Here is a 21,786-nt window from a genome sequence, read left to right on the forward strand (position 1 = left end):
ACCCTCTCACCGGGAAAAGTGTGGGTGTTAAAACCCCCACATCCCCCACGGGTGCGACGCCCCTGGCCACAGCGGTATACCTGGCGGTAAAGCCCATTTAGCTGGTCAACCTACTGTACATAGGGTGTTATTGGGAAGTGTACCCAGTTCCGGTTTACCTAATTAATGCAGCCTAAAAATCCTTTAACGGATATGGATATTAAAAGCATATTAGTATGTTATGTGTAAGCCAGGTTAAAGAGATGGGTCTTTAATCTAGATTTAAACTGCAAGAGTGTGTCTGCCTCCCGAACAATGTTAGGTAGGTTATTCCAGAGTTTAGGCGCCAAATAGGAAAACGATCTGCCGCCCGCAGTTGATTTTGATATTTTAGGCATTATCAAATTGCCTGAGTTTTGAGAACGTAGCGGACGTAGAGGATTATAATGCAAAAGGACCTCATTAAAATACGGAGGAGCTAAACCATTCAGGGCTTTATAAGTAATAATCAATATTTTAAAAACTATACGATGTTTGATAGGGAGCCAGTGCAGTGCAGACAGGACCGGGCTAATATTGTCACAATGTCTGGGTTGTGTTCCCTGGGAATCCACTAGATATCCTCCTTCCCCAAGGTGTCTGTCACTTTATGAACCACATTCCTCACATTCTCTGCTTAATTATTGCACCCAGCTGTCACTAGTTACCAATCATTACACTCTGTCAATTTCCCATTAGCGTTTGTCTCTCCTTGTGTATTTAACACAGTCTGTCTTAATATGTGTCACAGAGTCCTTGTTTAATTCATGTCCGTCAGTTCGTGCCCTTGCCCTGTGTTCATGTTTGGTTTATGTTGGATTGATGTTTGGGTTTCGACTCATGCCTGGACTGTTTATTCTCTTTGGATTACCCCTTAATAAAGACGTACTCGCAATTGGTTCTCTCTCCGTGAATCCTTGTATCCCGGACGTGACAAATATGTTCATACTTCCTGGTTCTAGTAAGAACTCTTGCTGCTGCATTTTGGACTAGCTGTAGTTTGTTTACTAGGCGTGCAGAACAACCATCCAATAAAGCATTACAATAATCTAACCTTGAAGTCATAAATGCATGGATTAACATTTCTGCATTTGACATTGAGAGCATAGGCTGTAATTTAGATATATTTTTGAGATGGAAAAATGCAGTTTTACAAATGCTAGAAATGTGGCTTTCTAAGAAAAAATTGCGATCAAAAAGCACACCTAGGTTCCTAACTGTTGACAAAGAATTGACAGAGCAGCCACCAAGTCTTAGACAGTGTTCTAGATTATTACAACTTTGTAATATTATTACACCCTAATTTAGGTCCTATAATTAACACCTCTGTTTTTTCAGAATTTAGCAATAAAAAGTTACTCGTCATCCAGTTTTTTATATTGACTATGCATTCCATTAGTCTTTCAAATTGGTGTGTGTCACTGGGCCGCAAAGAGATATAGAGCTGAGTATCATCAGCATAACAGTGAAAGCTAACACCATGTTTCCTGATGATATCTCCCAAGGGTAACATTTAAAGCTTGAAGAGTAGCGGCCCTAGTACTGAGCCTTGAGGTACTCCATACTGCACTTGTGTTCGATATGATACCTCTTCATTCACTGCTACGAACTGATGGCGGTCATGTAAGTACGATTTAAACCATGCTAATGCACTTCCACTGATGCCAACAAAGTGTTCAAGTCTATGCAAAAGAATGCTGTGGTCAATTGTGTCAAACGCAGCACTAAGATCCAATAAAACTAATAGAGAGATACACCCACGATCAGATGATAAGAGCAGATCATTTGTAACTCTAAGGAGAGCAGTCTCAGTACTATGATACGGTCTAAATCCTGACTGGAAATCCTCACATATACCATTTTTCTCTAAGAAGGAATATAATTGTGAGGATACCACCTTTTCTAGTATCTTGGACAGAAAAGGGAGATTCGAGATTGGTCTATAATTAACTAATTCTTTGGGGTCAAGTTGTGTTTTTTTGATGAGAGACTTAGTAACAGCCAGTTTGAAGGTTTTGGGGACATATCCTAATGACAATGAGGAATTAATAGTAGTCAGAAGAGGATCTATGACTTCTGGAAGCACCTCTTTAAGGAGCTTAGATGGTATAGGGTGTAACATACATGTTGTAAGTTTAGATGATTTAACAAGTTTATACAATTCTTCCTCTCCTATAGTAGAGAATGAGTGGAACTGCTCCTCAGGGGGTCTATAGTGCACTGTCTGATGTGATACTGTAGCTGACGGCTGAATGGTTGCAATTTTATCTCTAATAGTATCGATTTTAGAAGTAAAGTAGTTCATAAAGTCATTACTGCTGTGGTGTTGGGAAATGTCAACACTTGTTGAGGCTTTATTTTTCATTAATTTAGCCACTGTGTTGAATAAATACCTGGGGTTATGTTTGTTTTCTTCTAAAAGAGAAGAAAAGTAATCGGATCTAGAAGTTTTTAATGCTTTTCTGTAGAATAGGTTACTATCTCGTCAAGCAATACGAAATACCTCTAGTTTTGTTTTCCTCCAGCTGCGCTCCATTTTTCGGGCTGCTCTCTTTAGGGTGCGAGTATGCTCATTATACCATGGCCTCAAACTGGTTTCCTTAACCTTCCTTAAGCGTAAAGGAGCAACTGTATTTAAAGTGCTAGAAAAGAGAGAGTCCATAGTTTCTGTTACATCATCAAGTTGTTCTGAGGTTTTGGATATGCTAAGGAATTTGGATACATCAGGAAGATAACTTAAAAAGCAGTCTTTTGTGGTAGAAGTGATGGTTCTTCGATACTTGTAACAAGAAGTAGAATTTTCAACTTTGGCTATATGAAGTTTACACAGAACTAAATAATGATCTGAGATATCATCACTTGACGCGGCTCATGTTTATAACAGTAATCTTGGGGGGTGGATTACATTATTTAAAATAATGTAATCATCAGGTTTTAGCCAGGTTTCTGTCAAACAGAGCACATCTAGATTATGATCAGTGATCATATTATTTACAAAAAGTGTTTTCGTAGAAAGGGATTTGGTATTCAATAAGCCAAGCTTTATCAGTCTCTATGTGCTGAGAATTAACTGACCTCTGTGACGGGAGGCAGCTAGCAGACGGTCGGTTTAGCCAGTCTGTCTGCTTCCTGACCTGGGCCCCAGTTAGTCAAGTATGAACTCTAAGACTATGTGCCATATTTCTAGACAGAAGAGCAGCACCACCCCAGGAGGGATGAAGACCATCTCTTTTAAACAGGTCAGGTCTGCCCCAAAAGCTCGTCCAATTGTCTATGAAACCTATGTTATTCTGTGGGCACCACTTAGACATCCAGCCATTGAGTGATGACAATCTGCTATGCATCTCGTCACCACGGTAAGCAGGGAGGGGACCAGAGCATATTACAGTGTCTGACATCGTGCTTGCAAGTTCACACACCTCTTTAAAGTTATTTTTAGTGATCTCCGACTGGCGAAGTCGAACATCATTAGCGCCGGCATAAATAACAATCTTACTGTATTTACGTTTAGCATTAGCCAGCACTTGGTGGCTGGTGTCTCTATATTCACGTTCCGTACAATAGAATCACCAATAACTAGAGCACTTTCATCAGGTTTCTCAGTGGGTGCATCACTGAGTGGGGAGAACCTGTTTAATGTTTTGATCGGAACAGAAGAGCGGTGTTTTGACCCACGACTACGCTGCCTCACCGTCACCCAGTTGCCCTGCTGCAGGGGCTCTGCTGGAACCGGACAATGTACAGGAATCCCTGAGCTAGACGCATCCAAAGCCGTATCTAGAGCCCTAACATTCTTACTGTCCTCAATTAAAGTTTGGATGCGTGTCTCTAATTCTGAAATCTTCTCTGTCAGCCTAACTATTTCCCTGCATTTATCACATGTGAATCCCTCATCAGCGACAGAGATAGATAAACTGTACATGTGGCAAGAGGTGCAAATAACAATTGTAGGAGAAGCCATTATTCACCGTGCTTGATGAAATATTCTTACTGCGGTTGTTTGATGAACGTGAAAAACTGGAGCGAGAAAGAGGAGAGGAGAAAAGAAAACAGCGATAGGTTCGAATGAAAACGCTAATGACAAGCTAAGGAGTGCTAACGCTTTGCAGGTGTCCTGCACTCATTGATATAAAATAAATAGAAATAAAAAATAAAAGTGAACAATCTAAATTAATCTGACAAGATTGATCGATAATATCAGAAATATGGTGTGAATTAAGTTACATTTTATCACTTAAAAAAACAGAGAGTGATAGTAAGATAAAGATTCTAGAGAAAAAAAAAATTAAAACAGCTACACGGAGCTGCGATTAGCTACAGAAGGCCAACAGGAAGTAGAGAAAACACTGTCCAACAGGGACGGCAGCAAAATACAAATGCAGATGTCATGTGAGTGACAGGTTACCCCACCCTCGTGCCAGTAAACATGTCATCAAAGAGATGTCGGTGCATTTTTAATAAAGATTACAATCGCACATGAATTTAAAATAAAGTGATGAGCACGGATTTATAATAAATATTGCAATATTCCATAAAACAATAAGAAATTTCAATTTTATTTCATGGTGATTTTATGTGCCTGTATTAAGCATTCATTTATTCTGTTAATGTTTTTTTTTTTTTTTTTTTTTTTTTTTTTTACATTACATTATGTTTTAGTTTGTTTAGTTCAGAAGCTGATGGCCTCTAATCACATTAAGCAGAACATGTACAGTGTAAATAATTGTCTTTAATTACTTTAAATAAGTGCAGCGAAATAAATGCAGAATATTTTCAGTCAAATGGTTTTACTTTCACCTGTCTGAATTTTTTTTTTTTAGCGTATTTTATAATTACCAAATGTGTGGGGGGAAATAGGCCTACATTTAATGTGCTTTACTTTGACCTGAATGAAAAATAACTGAGGGGCGTGGTATTTTCTAAAGACACTGTACTTGTACAGTACAGTTTGATCCTTCTGAATAACAAATATTATAATTTAAAATAATTATGAGCAAGATATTTTATTAAAGTCAGTTTATTAAAATATCAGTTTCATCTCGTGGTTTCTGAAGAATCCTTGTTCCATGGGTTTTATTGGATTGTAGTTTTGGATAAACATGAAACTCACGCCCATTTTTGATGAAACGAAAGTTGAGAGATGTTTTAGCGCCTAGCTCTTCCCCAGTGACGTTAGCTTCATCGCGTGACTGTGTAGCTTATGGACGGGATCAGATCTGTGTTGTGAGTGTCAAATACACGAGGACATGCCGTTTCACGTGTGTGTGTACTGATCCGTGACAACTGAGCACACCTGCACTACAGGTAAGACACAAACCTGAGGGTCTTCTCTTATAATCTGTGTCTGTTTAGCGTTAGCATCTGTCATACGAGGAAGAGCTCAAACTGCGAGTTCGTCTGGATCGGCCATTAATATATCATACATCATCTCGTCTCTGCAGCTAAAATAACACTCGAACTGGCTGTTTATTCATTTATGTAAACTTCTGAGCTGATTCTGCTTAGCTTGGCTTGCCTGTGTGAACTAGCGCTGTCGTATTTCTGGCTGTGTGTTGTGCAGTTTTACTGATATAATACTAGTTTATTATGCACAGACCGTGATGTTAAGCTGTCAGTAGGTGTAAGACGTGTTTTGTGTTGTTTAATAGGTTAGATTAGAAGATGGATGGTTGTGAAATAAAGGTTCGCCATTCAGACACGTCATGCCTGACGTTAAATTATATAACGTTAAAGCAATTGTATGTGTAAATATTAGATTTCTACACATATATCCATCTTAACGCTTGATGATTAAACTCGTAATGTCTATAAATTATTATAGTTTCATTTTATGGTCGGTTTCTTCTTGACTTTTACTTCTCCGTGAATTGAGCAACAGCGGCCTCTAATGGTCAACATGTAGAAGTCAACAAGTTTTTTTATTGACTCATTTCTATATTAATTTACGTTCAGTTTATATATTATCTATTCGTGATTATTTTTCTGTTATGAAAGAGGCTGTTACGAAAGGCGGGCTTTTCCCAGAGATTTAATCAGGGTTCGGCACAACAAAGTGTAGCAACATGTAATAAAAATTAGTTTGAATGATTGAATGTTACAGGTGTGTGTGTGTGTGTGTGTGTGTGTGTCTCTGTCTCTGTGTGTGTGTGTGTGTGTCTGTCTGTCTGTGTGTGTGTGTGTGTGTGTGTGTGTCTATCGGTCTGTATGTGTGTGTGTGTGTGTGTGTGTGTGTGTGTGTCTGTCTGTCTGTCTGTCTGTCTGTCTGTCTTTCTGTGTGTGTGTGTGTGTGTCTGTCTGTCTGTGTGTGTGTGTGTGTCTGTATCTGTCTGTGTGTGTGTGTGTGTGTGTCTGTATCTGTCTGTGTGTGTGTGTGTGTCTATCGGTCTGTATGTCTGTGTGTGTGTGTGTGTGTGTGTGTGTCTGTATCTGTCTGTGTGTGTGTGTGTGTGTGTGTCTGTATCTGTCTGTGTGTGTGTGTGTGTGTGCGTCTGTATCTTTCTGTGTGTGTGTGTGTGTGTGTCTATCGGTCTGTATGTGTGTGTGTGTGTGTGTGTGTGTGTGTGTGTATCTGTCTCTCTGTGTGTGTGTGTGTGTGTGTGTGTGTGTGTGTGTGTGTGTGTATCTGTCTGTGTGTGTGTGTGTGTGTGTGTGTGTATCTGTCTCTCTGTGTGTGTGTGTGTGTGTGTGTGTGTGTCTGTATCTGTCTGTGTGTGTGTGTGTGTGTGTGTGTGTCTGTCTGTCTGTGTGTGTGTAATATATTATATGGCCTATACATACATTACCAGTCAAAAGGTTTAGAACGGTAAGATTGTTTAATGTTTCTAAAGGAAGTCTCTTCTGCTCACCAAGGCTTCATTTATTTGATCCAAAATACAGCAGAAACAGTAATAGTGTGAGATATCATTACAATGTAAAATAACTGTTTCCTGTGTGGATCATCATTCCTCCAGTCTTCAGTGTCACATGATCTTCAGAAATCAGAATAATATGATGATTTACTGCTCAAGAAACATTTCTGATTATCATCAGTGTTGAACACAGTATTTTGTTCAGGATTATTTGATGAATATAAAGTTCAAAAGAACAGCATTTATCTGAAATATAAAGCTTTTACAACATTATCACTGCTGTTCAAAAGTTTGGAGTCAGCTAGATTTTTTTTATTTATTTTATTTTATTATAGAAATTAATACTTTTATTCAGCAATGAAGTATTAAATTCATCCAAACTAACAGTATATAGACATTTATAATGTTGCTGTTCTATTGAACTCTCATCAAATAATCCTGGAAGAGATAGTTTGGTCACGATTGATAAGAAGAGTGATATCGTGGGAATGAATCAGTCAGTATCTGGTGTGGGCAGCAGAGCACCTCATGTTACTCCACCTCTCCTCTTCTTCTCCTCTCCACCTCTCCTCCTCTCCGCCTCTCCAGCTCTCCTCTTCTCCACCTCTCCAGCTCTCCTCTTCTCCACCTCTCCGTCTCTCCTCCTCTCCGCCTCTCCACCTCTCCAGCTCTCCTCTTCTCCACCTCTCCAGCTCTCCTCTTCTCCGCCTCTCCACCTCTCCACCTTTCCGCCTCTCCCCCTCTCTGCCTCTCCCCCTCTCCACCTATCCACTTCTCCACCTCTCCTCTTCTCCACCTCTCCTCCTCTCCATTTCTCCACCTCTCCACTTCTCCTCCTCTCCATTTCTCCACCTCTCCACTTCTCCTCCTCTCCACCTCTCCACTTCTCCACCTCTCCACTTCTCCATCTCTCCACCTCTCCACTTCTCCACTTCTCCACCTCTCCACTTCTCCACCTCTCCACATCTCCACCTCTCCACTTCTCCACATCTCCACCTCTTCTCCTCCTCTCCATTTCTCCACCTCTCCTCTTCTCCTCCTCTCCACCTCTCCACTTCTCCACCTCTTCTCCTCCTCTCCATTTCTCCACCTCTCCACTTCTCCACTTCTCCACCTCTCCACCTCTCCACTTCTCCACCTCTCCACTTCTCCATCTCTCCACCTCTCCACTTCTCCACATCTCCACCTCTCCACTTCTCCACATCTCCACCTCTTCTCCTCCTCTCCACCTCTCCACTTCTCCACATCTCCACCTCTCCTCTTCTCCACCTCTCCACCTCTCCACATCTCCACTTCTCCACCTCTCCACATCTCCACCTCTCCACTTCTCCACCTCTCCACTTCTCCACCTCTCCACCTCTCCACTTCTCCACATCTCCACCTCTTCTCATCCTCTCCATTTCTCCACCTCTCCACTTCTCCTCCTCTCCACCTCTCCATCTCTCCACTTCTCCACCTCTCCACATCTCCACCTCTCCACTTCTCCACATCTCCACCTCTTCTCCTCCTCTCCATCTCTCCTCTTCTCCACTTCTCCACCTCTCCACTTCTCCACCTCTCCTCTTCTCCTCCTCTCCACTTCTCCACCTCTCCACATCTCCACCTCTCCACTTCTCCACATCTCCACCTCTCCACATCTCCACCTCTCCACTTCTCCACATCTCTCCTCTTCACATCTCCACCTCTCCACTTCTCCACATCTCTCCTCTTCTCCACCTCTTCACTTCTCCACCTCTCCTCTTCTCCTCCTCTCCACCTCTCCACTTCTCCACCTCTCCACATCTCCACATCTCCACCTCTCCACTTCTCCACCTCTCCACATCTCCACCTCTCCACTTCTCCACCTCTCCTCTTCTCCACCTCTCCACCTCAACACTTCTCCACCTCTCCACCTCTCCTCTTCTCCACCTCTCCACCTCTCCTCTTCTCCACCTCTCCACTTCTCCACCTCTCCATCTCTCCACTTCTCCACCTCTCCACTTCTCCACCTCTCCACCTCTCCACATCTCCACATCTCCACCTCTTCTCATCCTCTCCATCTCTCCTCTTCTCCACTTCTCCACTTCTTCACCTCTCCACTTCTCCACCTCTCCTCTTCTCCTCCTCTCCACATCTCCACCTCTCCACCTCTCCACCTCTCCACATCTCCACCTCTCCACATCTCCACCTCTCCACCTCTCTCCTCTTCTCCACCTCTCCACCTCTCCTCTTCTCCACCTCTCCTCTTCTCCACCTCTCCACATCTCCACCTCTCCACTTCTCCACATCTCCACCTCTCCACTTCTCCACCTCTCCTCTTCTCCACCTCTCCTCTTCTCCACATCTCCACCTCTTCTCCTCCTCTCCATCTCTCCTCTTCTCCACTTCTCCACCTCTCCACCTCTCCTCTTCTCCTCCTCTCCACATCTCCACATCTCCACCTCTCCACATCTCCACCTCTCCACCTCTCCACTTCTCCACATCTCCACCTCTCCACATCTCCACCTCTCCACTTCTCCACATCTCTCCTCTTCTCCACCTCTCCACTTCTCCACCTCTCCACCTCTCCTCTTCTCCACCTCTCCACCTCTCCTCTTCTCCTCCTCTCCACCTCTCCACCTCTCCACATCTCCACCTCTCCACTTCTCCACCTCTCCTCTTCTCCACCTCTCCACCTCAACACTTCTCCACCTCTCCACCTCTCCTCTTCTCCTCCTCTCCATTTCTCCACCTCTCCACTTCTCCTCCTCTCCACCTCTCCACCTCTCCACTTCTCCACCTCTCCTCTTCTCCACCTCTCCACATCTCCACCTCTCCACTTCTCCATATCTCCACCTCTTCTCCTCCACTCCACCTCTCCTCTTCTCCACTTCTCCACCTCTCCACTTCTCCACCTCTCCACATCTCCACCTCTCCTCTTCTCCACCTCTCCACCTCAACACTTCTCCACCTCTCCACCTCTCCTCTTCTCCACCTCTCCTCTTCTCCTCCTCTCCATTTCTCCACCTCTCCACTTCTCCACCTCTCCACTTCTCCATCTCTCCACCTCTCCACTTCTCCACCTCTCCACTTCTCCACCTCTCCACATCTCCAACTCTCCACTTCTCCACATCTCCACCTCTTCTCCTCCACTCCACCTCTCCTCTTCTCCACATCTCCACCTCTCCACCTCTCCACCTCTCCACCTCTCCACTTCTCCACATCTCCACCTCTTCTCCTCCTCTCCATTTCTCCACCTCTCCACCTCTCCACCTCTCCACCTCTCCACTTCTCCACCTCTCCACATCTCCACCTCTCCCCCTCTCCACCTCTCCACCTCTTCTCCTCCTCTCCACCTCTCCTCTTCTCCACTTCTCCACCTCTCCTCTTCTCCACCTCTCCCCCTCTCCACCTCTCCTCCTCTCCACCTCTCCACCTCTTCTCCTCCTCTCCACCTCTCCTCTTCTCCACTTCTCCACCTCTCCTCTTCTCCTCCTCTCCACCTCTCCACTTATCCACCTCTCCTCCTCTCCACTTCTCCACCTCTCCACCTCTCCACCTCTCCACCTCTCCACTTCTCCACATCTCCACCTCTTCTCCTCCACTCCACCTCTCCTCTTCTCCACATCTCCACCTCTCCACTTCTCCACATCTCCACCTCAACACCTCTCCACATCTCCACTTCTCCACCTCTCCACTTCTCCACCTCTCCACATCTCCACTTCTCCACCTGTGAGCTCCCGAACACATCTGATGGAGATTCTAGATGATGAACGTGTGAGCTCTCAGGACTCCTGGGACTGTTATTAGGGCAGATCCCCTCACTCCTCACACTTGTGCTCTTTGCAGACGTCTCCTCAGAATGAAGTGTCTTCAGTGCAGTCATGAGTCTCTGGAGAAGGCACCCAAGTTCTGCAGTGAGTGTGGATGGAAGCTGTCGTCCCAGTCCTGTGACACAGATACACGTAAGCACTGAGTCTTCCCTTACATTGTGTTTGTTCTTTCTGTTGTTTCTTACAATTATTTATGCATAGTTTTAGTAATACTTTTACTTTCATTTTTATTGTTAAAGTTTAATTGAATAATGAAGACAAAATCTAATTTACTTTGACATTTAGACAGGACATGTAACATCTAAAGCAGTTTGGTGTCTAAGTTCACTTCCCTGTGGTCAGTGGTCTTTCTCCATATAGTTATGTGTGTATTCACTTTATCATGAAGTGCCACAGCCCAAAGTATAACCAAACACAACCATACTTTACTGGTTTAATTGAAAGATTAATAATGTCCACACATTACTTGATCAATCACAAGCTTGCTCATTAGATGAGGAATTATTAGCTGAGTTTAGGTCTCTATGCAGGAGCGAGGAACTTTAGGTGACTCCTGCACTATATAGTGAATGAATGAGCTGTTTCAGACACAATCTACACTATATCAAACCGTTCTGGACGGTAAGATTGTTTATGTTTCTAAAAGAAATCTCTTCTGCTCACCAAGGCTTCATTTATTTGATCAAAAATACAGCAAAACAGTAATATTCTGAAATATTATTACAATTAAAAATAATTGTTTTCTATGTGGATATATATAGTAAAAATGTAATTTATTTCTGTGATCAAAGCTGAATTTATCCTCAATCCTCCAGTCTTCAGTGTCACATGACCCCTTTTGAATGGTAGTGAACTAGTGATAATGTTACATAAGCTTTATATTTCAGATAAATGCTGTTCTTTTGAACTTTATATTCATCAAATAATGCTGAAAAACTGTGTTCAACATTGATAATAATCAGAAATGTTTCTTGAGCAGTAAATCATATTATTCTGATTTCTGAAGATCATGTGACACATGTGGTTTTATTAACAAAGTTCGGGAAAAGCACGATCAGATAATCATCCAATTTGGCACAGGTGCATCTTTAGCTAATCATCTTAAATAGCACACAAGCGTGTATATATCCAGTCTTCCTACCTCCTGTCCCACCACAGTTTTTCAGCATCCCTCCTCCACCCCAACTCCTCACTTCTAATCTATTTTTCCCAAATTAAGGATAGGGGGAGTTATTTGGGTTCGGGCTGTGCTCCGGGCCCGGACCCCTCTCCCAGGACAGGACGCCAAAATATGCCTACTATTCGCCTTCAGATTAGATGTTAGGGTGAACTTGTGAATGAAGACTGGAGGAATGATGCTGAAAATACAGCGAAGCATCACAGAAATACATTACACTTTAATTTATATTCATATAGAAAACAGTTATTGTACATTGTAATGATATTTCACAATATTACTGTTTCTGCTGTATTTTGGATCAAATAAATGAAGTCTAGGTGAGCAGAAGAGACTTCCTTTTAGAAATATGTACAAATCTTCCCGTCCTGAACCGTTTGAGCGGTGGTGTGTGTGTGTGTGTGTGTGTGTTAATCTGAAGGTGTACATGTTGCTTATGTTGTCTAATGTCCTCATGAAGAACATGATAAGAGTTTCCCGTCTTCTGTTTCCACACAGCTGTTATCAGGTGATGTTGAAGAATGTCTTTGTGCTGATGCTTAAATCAACAACATCAAATCAATAAACATGTTTCTGGTCTTCTTGAGCATGATTCATTAAATCTGGTTATTCCAGGGGGGGGGGGGTGGATGTCAAGTCACCTTTATTTATATAGCGCTTTAAACAAAATACATTGCGTCAAAGCAACTGAACAACATTCATTTGGAAAACAGTGTGTCAATAATGCAGAATGATAGTTAAAGGCAGTTCATCATTGAATTCAGTGATGTCATCTCTGTTCAGTTTACACATTTAAATAGACATTAAAAAATATGTTCGTAATCTCCATCAAAATGTAATATTTTTTTCTGATCTGAAGACTGCTTCAGCTGTTTCTGTCTGTACAATGAAAGTCCAAAGGTTTCAAGCTCCAAAAAGGCCATAAACATGAAATATGTTCATACAACTAATAACATCAAACTAGAGACCGGTGTGGGTTTTTCTATAGCCGATGTTTACAGGTCAGAGTCAGTGATGGACGATATGTGCTGCTGATATCTTGATGTTTTCCCCTTCATTTGCATGCTAACATATCACACTAATAATAAGTGGATGCACAGCATCTCTAAACTTATCATCATTTATGTATATGTATGTATATAAAGGCAATCAGTTACATAAAAGTTTTAGAGCATTTATCAACCAGAAGTTTTCAAGTTTGTTACAACACAAATGTTAACTTAAACATACATTTAAATAAAAAAAATATATAAATAAAAATCAATTAAACTGAAAAATATAAAAAATTAAATATATAAAAAATAAATAACAGTAGTGCTGCAAACACACTAGCAACCAGCAACATTTGTGTTTGGTATAAATGACACAGAACATCTAAAGTGCTTTCTAATTTCAAACTTACATCGAAGTCTGTTCATTATTAAAATAAAGTACAGTCAACCAAACATATAAAAGGTTACACTGGTCAGTTTAAATAGACCGTATACCGGACCACTCTGCTGTTATTTATGCCAAGGACGTGTTTAAGGATCATCTTTTCTGTCTAGATTACATGAAAAAAATATTATAGTTTAACATTCAGATACATTGCGAATATGGAAACGTATGGATATGTGCAGAACGAGACGTGAGCAATAACCTCCAAATACATCTAGTCAAACCCGCGCTCGCTCGTCATCGAATACAAGCATGCATGCACTCAAATGCAGGATTTTTTTTAAACAAATAGGCCTAGTGGAAGGCAAAAATTCAAAATCGAACATTTCGCAGAACAGTATCAAACAAAAAAGTGCTGGTCATAATACTTGAATAAAATGTTTGATGTGAAAAAGCGGTTCACTGACTGCACAGCCCAGCCACAAGCGCCACAGTTACGTTTAGGATCATTTTATTTTTAATACTAAGTATCATTTGAAAACATTGCAGTTGCGTTTTAAAATACAACAACGAGCAGCACGAAACCATTTAAAGAGGCGCATTCAGCGGTCTCCTCGACGAGAAACAGTCAACAAAGATAAATGATCTCCAGTGTATGGCGCGCTCTCTTCATTTCATCAAATGATCATAATCACATTTATTCATTTTACAGTCCTGCTACTAGCATTTTATTCAGACTAAACCCCCTTTAATTCGGATGAGAAAGCTGTTTTTCCAAGTGGCTTTTGCACATAATAATAATACTGCTGCAGACGCATTTTGCAGCATTAAGCTTATTAATGGATCGTTAATTTAAACGACGATCGATCATGGAAATTATCAAATATTGACATCCCTAAATACAAATGAGTTAACATTTAAATAGACATTAAAAAATATGTTCGTAATCTCCATCAAAATGTAATATTTTTTTCTGATCTGAAGACTGCTTCAGCTGTTTCTGTCTGTACAATGAAAGTCCAAAGGTTTCAAGCTCCAAAAAGGCCATAAACATGAAATATGTTCATACAACTAATAACATCAAACTAGAGACCGGTGTGGGTTTTTCTATAGCCGATGTTTACAGGTCAGAGTCAGTGATGGACGATATGTGCTGCTGATATCTTGATGTTTTCCCCTTCATCGATCATGGAAATTATCAAATATTGACATCCCTAAATACAAATGAGTTGGATGGAAAGCTGGTTATTGTCTGCATCAAACCATGCTTCCGAACACATGTGATTCACCGTTCTTTTTCTAACTTCGCTCGGTGTTTCACTATGGGAATCGCTTTGGGCGTGACCAACTACGGAAGCTCCTATGCCACCACGTCTGTCTTTGACAGACAGGTCGACCTGAGATCAGGCTCCGCCCCCACCTATATTACTCAGGTCGACCCCTACGAAGTCATTCTCGCTTTCTTCCCGTGAGGGACTACAAGCTCTCTCAGCAAGTCCGAACTTTTCGCTGATTTCGCTTAACTGTTCAACTGGCGGGCCGTCATTGGAGTACGCTACCGAACGCGACATCAGTGGATTGGATTGGTACTGGGTTGAGTGTCACACCGAATAGTGTCCGCGTCAAGGCGAGCTATTCTGTTCAGATTATCGCGTGTTATCACGACGATAGGATTTTCAGTGGTGTCAAGCCACCATAGGCTTTACGCGTCAGGGCGAGCCGCGAAAAGGGCTAACTACCCTGTGAACCATTAATCGGACTAACGTGTTACGACGAGTCTTCGAATCTCTCTTTCTCTCTCCAGCCGTCATGTCGACAGTCATTACCCCCGCCAAAGGGAATGAGTCGAAGAAGGAACCCGCACCCCGCCCGTGTCCATCATCATGTGGAGCAACCGTCTCGGGCAGGGATCCCCATCCCATGTGCATTGTGTGCATGGGCGCCAAGCACGCTCAAACGTCGCTTGCGGACCCACAAACGTGCGTTCACTGTGCGTCATTGCCGGTTAAAATTTTGGAGAGAAGGCTGAGAGTGGCGGTGGCTAGTCAGCAGGACCCATGTCTGGCTGGAACCATCGCGAAAACTAAGGCTAACGATCATCAGCGAGCTACTACGACGAGCTGGGCTGAGATGATGGAAGCCGAATCCCCGGATATGCCTCCTCTGTTCGATGGCCTTCTCGCACACGAGGATGAGGAGCCGGGAGACGAGGACGCAGAGGGCGATGCTAACTCTGACCTCCTCGACTTGGACATGGACGAAGAGGAGGAGGAAGACAACTCTCTCTTCCCTGTCCAGCAGTCTAGACCTCCTAGCGCGACTGACACTGGCTCGCAGGCAGACAGTAACCTGCACGAGGTATGCAAGCGAGCCGCGGCAAAACTGGGCCTAGCGTGGCCCGCGGCCCAGGATTCAGAGGGAGCAGAGAGGGACCTTTATGACGGGAAAAGGCTACCGCCTGCTCTAACCACAACGAGACAACTCCTACCCGCCGTGCCGGCGTGCATGAAGGAGATGTCCCGCCATTGGGGTAGCCCCTTTAAGAGCAAGCTCCCGACCAAGGGATGCTCTAAACTTGAGATCCAAGGAATGGGAGAGCTGGGGCTGACCGGACCCCCAGCGATAGAGTCTTCAGTGGCCTATCACCTCCATCCATATCGTCGATCTATTTCTGCCTCTTCCCAAATTTCGCTGCCGAACAAGATGGAGCGCCTGACCGCGTCCATCTATCAGAGGATGTACAAGTATGCGGCGCAGTCAGTGTGCTCGCTGAACGCGGTGACTTTACTGTCAGCGTACCAGGCGGAGATTTTGGAGGAGATGGGGCGACAATTAGATACAGGAGTGCCGAACCCAGCTCTCTGGGACGAGATATGTGTGGTAAACGACCTAATTCTCCGCTCTTCTCGTGGCGCGGTTCAGGGCTGTGGCCGTGTTATGGGCTTGGCCGTTTCAGGTGAGAGAGCGTTATGGCTGAACCTGTCTGGTTTAGGCGACGCTCAAAAAGCTGAGGTGATGGACGCTGCGTTCGACCCAACTAAGGGCCTTTTCGGACCAGCTCTCGAGAAAATGAGAGAAACCAGCACCCTCAGGAAACAGGAGGACGAGGCTTTTAACCTCTGTTTACCGCGCAAGCAAACACCGCGACCACCCTCTCAGCCAGCACGGCAAGGTTTTGCAGCAGCCGCTGCGGCGAGAGGAAGGCAGACGGGAGCTAGGAGTGTGAGACCGCCTCCCAGCGGACAGCAAGTGGGCTATCGTCCGAGATCTGATGGCTCCGGACCCGGGGGGAAACATTCATTTGCGGCCGCGGCGGCGAGAAACCGCCCACCCCACCCCGAGGATCGGAAGAAGAAGCGTGCGACCTGACACGCGAATGTTCCCCGTCACTTCTCTCTCCGCCCGCAAAGAGAAAGAGGGGGTCCAGCCCTGTTGTTCTCAGTTCAGTAAGGGCTCCAGCTATAAGCAATCAAGTTCAAAACGTTCTCAAGTGTCACCAAGCACTTACACTGGGTTTTCAAACGCCCATCAGTTCAGGGGAATGTTTAATAAAGAATGCATTATCGCATCCAGGCCACAGGCTGAGGGCGACGTGCTCCCCCAACTCATTAAACACAATAAATGTTTCACTATCGCAGCCAGGCAGTCAGCCGAGGGCGATAGATTGCAAAAAAATCCAAACATTGAGATGTGTATCCCTAGCCTCTCCGCTGGAGGGAGCGCGCGCACCTCCAGAAGGGGTCAGCGCGGAGACGGTAATGACGTCATCAAAACGCGCCGGCGTTGGGGAAGTATACAGGGGACCTCTCTCGGCTCGCATACTCAGTTGGCGCGCATGCGCAGCTCATCCGTGGGTTGTAAACACGATTTCACGGGGATACAGGCTTCAATTTGCCATGAAACCACCCAGATTCAATGGTATAATAGCCTCAGCGGCCGAGGGAGAGTCAGCTCGCGTCCTGACGGCCGAGATAGACTGTCTTTTAGAAAAACGAGCCATCAGAGTAGTGCCAAAGGAAGTGAGCTGTCAGGGCTTTTATTCCCGTTACTTTGTGATCCCAAAGAAGGGGAGCATATCTCTGCGTCCAATTCTAGATCTCCGTGTGTTAAACAAGCACCTACGGAAATATTCATTCAAAATGTTGACACACAAGACACTTTGTCGATCCATCCGCCAGAACGACTGGTTTGTGACGATCGATCTGTCAGACGCGTATTTTCACATAGATATTTACCCGTCTCACAGGAAGTATCTCAGGTTTGCTTTTCGAGGCACTGCTTACGAATTTCAGACAATGCCCTTTGGTCTGTGTCTAGCACCAAGAGTATTCAGCAAATGTGTGGAAGCAGCACTTTTCCCATTGAGAAACAGGGGGATAAGAATACTGTCGTACATAGACGATTATCTGATTTGCGCCTCGTCGAAAGAGCAAGCAATCAAAGACGCAGATATGGTGTTATTGCATCTCAACAGCTTGGGATTCAGAATAAACATGGAAAAGAGCCGCTTAGAGCCAGCTCAGCACGCAGAATATCTGGGGCTCAGTATAAACTCCCTCTCTTATCGAGTCACTCTGACAGAGAGGAGGATCGCGTCATTCACTCAATGTCTCTCCCGTTTTCAGACGGGGAAAGTTGTCCCGTTCAGACTGTGCCTGCGAATGCTGGGCTTAATGGCTTCAGTGATATCTGTAGTACGACTGGGACTACTAATAATGAGAGACTTTCAGCGCTGGGTCGCGCATCTGCGTCTGTGTTCTCGGCGTCATCTCAACCGACAGGTGAGAGTGACGTATGCGTGCGTCAGAGCGCTCAGACGTTGGAAAAGCCCCGCGACCCTCAGATCGGGGATTCCCCTGGGGGCAGTGTCGTCGAGAGTCACTATGACGACGGACGCATCATTAAAGGGCTGGGGAGCGACTCTAATGGGCAGAACTGTGAACGGCGTTTGGCCCCCTCAGCTAATTCACAAACACATAAATTACTTGGAATTGTTGGCAGTGTTTCTAGCGCTGAAACATTTTCTGAGCTTCATCAGGGGTCAGCATGTTTTAGTGAAAACAGACAATTCCACAGTGGTTGCTTATATCAACCGACAGGGAGGCACACGCTCTCTTCAGCTGCACCAGCTGGCAAAAGAGCTGATTGTGTGGTGCGACATAAGTCTTTTATCCATCAGGGCAACCCATGTTCCAGGGATATTGAACAGGGGGGCAGACTTGTTGTCCAGAGGAAATCCCCTGTACGGAGAGTGGAAGCTTCATCCCCAGGTGGTGAAGCAGATATGGCAGAGATACGGCCAGGCGGTCGTAGATCTCTTCGCCTCGCAGGAAAACGCCCAATGTCCTCTGTACTTCTCTCTGGCAGACGGAAATGCACCATTGGGTGTGGATGCTTTAGCCCACCAATGGCCAAATGTCCTGCTGTATGCATTTCCCCCTCTGAGCCTGATTTCACCCACTCTAGCCAGGGTGAGGGAAATGGGATTGTCGCTGATACTGATAGCCCCACGTTGGCCTTCCAGACCTTGGGTGGCCGAGATTGTTCAACTACTGTCGGGTCAGCCGTGGCCCCTCCCTCCCCGGAGGGACCTCCTGTCACAAGCGGGGGGGGAAATCTACCATCCTCACCCAGACAGGATAGCTCTCTGGGCCTGGCCCGTGAAAGGTGGAATTTAAGTGCAGCAGGTCTGCCCCCATCGGTCATACACACTATACAGAGTGCAAGAGCCTCTTCCACTCGTTCACTGTATAGTAATAAGTGGCGAGTCTTTGATGAATGGTGTGGACGGATTCATATTGTCCCTTTTCAATGTTCAGTGAGGGACATTTTATGTTTCCTGCAGGATCTGCTAGATAAAGGGAAAGCTTTTTCTACAATAAAGGTATACTTAGCGGCTATATCTGCTTGTCATGTGGGTTTTGGTGACAAGACAGCAGGTCAGCACCCTTTAATAAGTCGATTTATGAAGGGGGCACGACGTAAGAGGCCAGGGGCCAGGCGAATGGTCCCATTGTGGGATTTGTCTACAGTCTTAGAGGCCCTTTCTCAACACCCTTTTGAGCCATTGGAAGCTATAGGGTTAAAGTTTCTCTCGCTCAAGACAGCACTACTGTTAGCGCTGGTGTCAGCTAAGAGGGTGAGTGACTTACAGGCACTGTCGGTCAGCCCATCTTGTCTGCAGTTTTCTGCAGGGTTTACAAGGGTTTCCTTTCGCCCTAACCCGGCGTTCGTACCTAAAGTAGTGGATTCGTCATATAGATGTCAAACTACAGATCTTGCAGCTTTTCACCCTCCTCCGTTCTCTTCTCCAGAGGAGGGGAGGTTGAATGCCTTGTGTCCTGTACGAGCACTTCGTGTGTACGTAGAAAGGACAGCAGGTTTCAGGAAAAATGACCAACTGTTCGTGTCATGGGCTACTCCTCACAAGGGGAAGCCATTGTCACGTCAGCGACTGTCCCACTGGATTGTAGAAGCTATTTCCTTAGCATATGCATGCAGAGGTTCCCAACCTCCCGAGGGCTTAAGGGCCCACTCAACTAGGGGCATGGCGACATCATGGGCCTTACTCAGAGGTGTTTCGGTCCAGGAGATCTGTGCTGCAGCAAGCTGGGCCACACCGCACACTTTTGTGCGATTTTATAGACTGAACGTGTCTGAGCCATCCTTAGCTCATGCAGTGTTAGGAGTCAGCACGTCAAGTCCCATATGATTGGTATAGCGTATGTTGCAATCCGGGAGTGGTCTATATCTCCCATAGTGAAACACCGAGCGAAGTTAGAAAAAGAACGATGGGTTACTTAACGTAATCCCAGGTTCTTTGATAACAGAGTGAGGTGTTTCACCAACACTTCCCTCCTTGCATAGGAACGGGAAGAAATCTCTCTTAATGACTTCGTAGGGGTCGACCTGAGTAATATAGGTGGGGGCGGAGCCTGATCTCAGGTCGACCTGTCTGTCAAAGACAGACGTGGTGGCATAGGAGCTTCCGTAGTTGGTCACGCCCAAAGCGATTCCCATAGTGAAACACCTCACTCTGTTATCAAAGAACCTGGGATTACGTTAAGTAACCCATCGTTCTGGGCGCCTCCAGGACGTCTGTCTCTCCGAGCGCGGTGCTGTCTGTGAGCGGCGGAGTAACGGAGCACTCGATCACGCTGCAGTGTTTGTGAGAGCTGACAACTTCTCCACACCATTTACAAAGTGAAATTCTCTGACTGCCTTTATCTCGCAGGTCTGTTGTTGAATCTTCCAAAAGCTTCACATGCAGTGGCTGCAGCAGCACTTTCCACCGCACCAATAACACGGGGCTGCCCGCCGACGTGCCTGACTTTAAATTAGCGCTACTAAACACGGATATCGGCCGATGCAGATTTATTAAAAAATGACAAATATCGGCCCGATATATCGGCCGACCTCTACGTCAAACCTCATTGGTTCTGTTTGTCACATAACTGTATAAAATACAAATAATGTAAAATACCAGTGCATAGCATAACTTATACTGGTGTTCGTTTAAACAATGTTTATTATGAATGCCAAGCCTAAACTAATTTCCAAAGCAAGTTAATGTGTGTGGAGGCGTAGACACACCTCTGCCGGAGGCTGTGAAGTCAAATTAGCAATGCTAAAACTGATTTTTATTTTTATGTGTGTGAGTGTGTGTGTGTTTGACGTAAATAGTCGCTTCAGAATATAAGTTGTAGCACGTTTTAGATGATGTAGTCTGGAAAATACGATATATTCTTTTTGCTGCTTGAAACTGGAAAGGCAAAATATTTTACATTTTATTTAGTAAGATTTTCAGAAATGTGCTTTAAAAACGGCAACGCATTGGGATGGAAAGCCAACAAGACATCATTCAGTGATTTTCAGGTGAATTAAATCAAGTCCTGCCCTACATTTTTGTTTTCTTGTTGAACATCCAGTTCCACTTCATACCAAACTGTGTTGAGAACGATGTCTGAAGTCTTTACTGTGATGACTGATGTTGATATGCCAGTTATTTACTCCACTATTTTAACAGATCAGATTTCATCATTCAAGGAATTACAGTGTAGACTGTCAGTCCTAAAGATAGGGTTTAAACTAGGGGTGCTCCGATCACGATCGGCCGATCATTATGCGCATCTCATCAGTAAAGCCGGTTTTCTAATCAGCGGTTAATTCCATCAGGTGCTGATTTCACATAGAGCAGCTGTTACTACACAGAGCCGTTGTTAACTGAGAAGATGCGCCAAAAAACGCTGAAAATGAAGTGGATTTGCGCATCTTCTCAGTTAACAACGGCTCTGTGTAGTAACAGCTGCTCGATGTGAAATCACGCACCTGATGGAATTAACCGCTGATTAGAGAACCGGCTTTACTGATGAGATGCGCATAATGATCGGCCGATCGTGATCGGAGCACCCCTAGTTTAAAACTAGAATAGGTGCAGCATGAACTAAGCCTTCATAAGAGGTTATCTGTAGTTTTAGTCAGTGTGTGTGTGTCTGTATACCTACTTAACTATATTTTGGGGACAAATTAGTACCCAGAAGTCACCAAAACCTGAAAAGATCTCCAAAAGCCTCCT

The 21,786-nt window shown here is 44.6% G+C and overlaps 1 protein-coding gene across 4 annotated transcripts in view; it reads left to right on the plus strand.

The window, feature by feature from the left end:
• Positions 1-5,137: 5,137 nt before the first annotated feature.
• The window catches only part of LOC128026683 (E3 ubiquitin-protein ligase rnf213-alpha), a 103,932-nt gene continuing 87,283 nt past the window's right edge, over positions 5,138-21,786 (plus strand). For 3 of the 4 annotated variants that reach the window (XM_052613937.1, XM_052613938.1, XM_052613939.1), the window contains exons 1-2: positions 5,145-5,322; positions 10,674-10,789. In XM_052613937.1, coding sequence (XP_052469897.1) covers positions 10,687-10,789 — 103 coding nt within the window. In that variant the 5' untranslated portion in view covers positions 5,145-5,322; positions 10,674-10,686. Of the gene's footprint in view, positions 5,323-10,673; positions 10,790-21,786 lie in introns of all 4 variants that reach the window. The other variant, XM_052613936.1, reaches the window with a different exon arrangement.

Source organism: Carassius gibelio, chromosome A13 (genome assembly GCF_023724105.1).
Source record: "Carassius gibelio isolate Cgi1373 ecotype wild population from Czech Republic chromosome A13, carGib1.2-hapl.c, whole genome shotgun sequence".
Lineage (NCBI taxonomy): Eukaryota > Metazoa > Chordata > Actinopteri > Cypriniformes > Cyprinidae > Carassius > Carassius gibelio.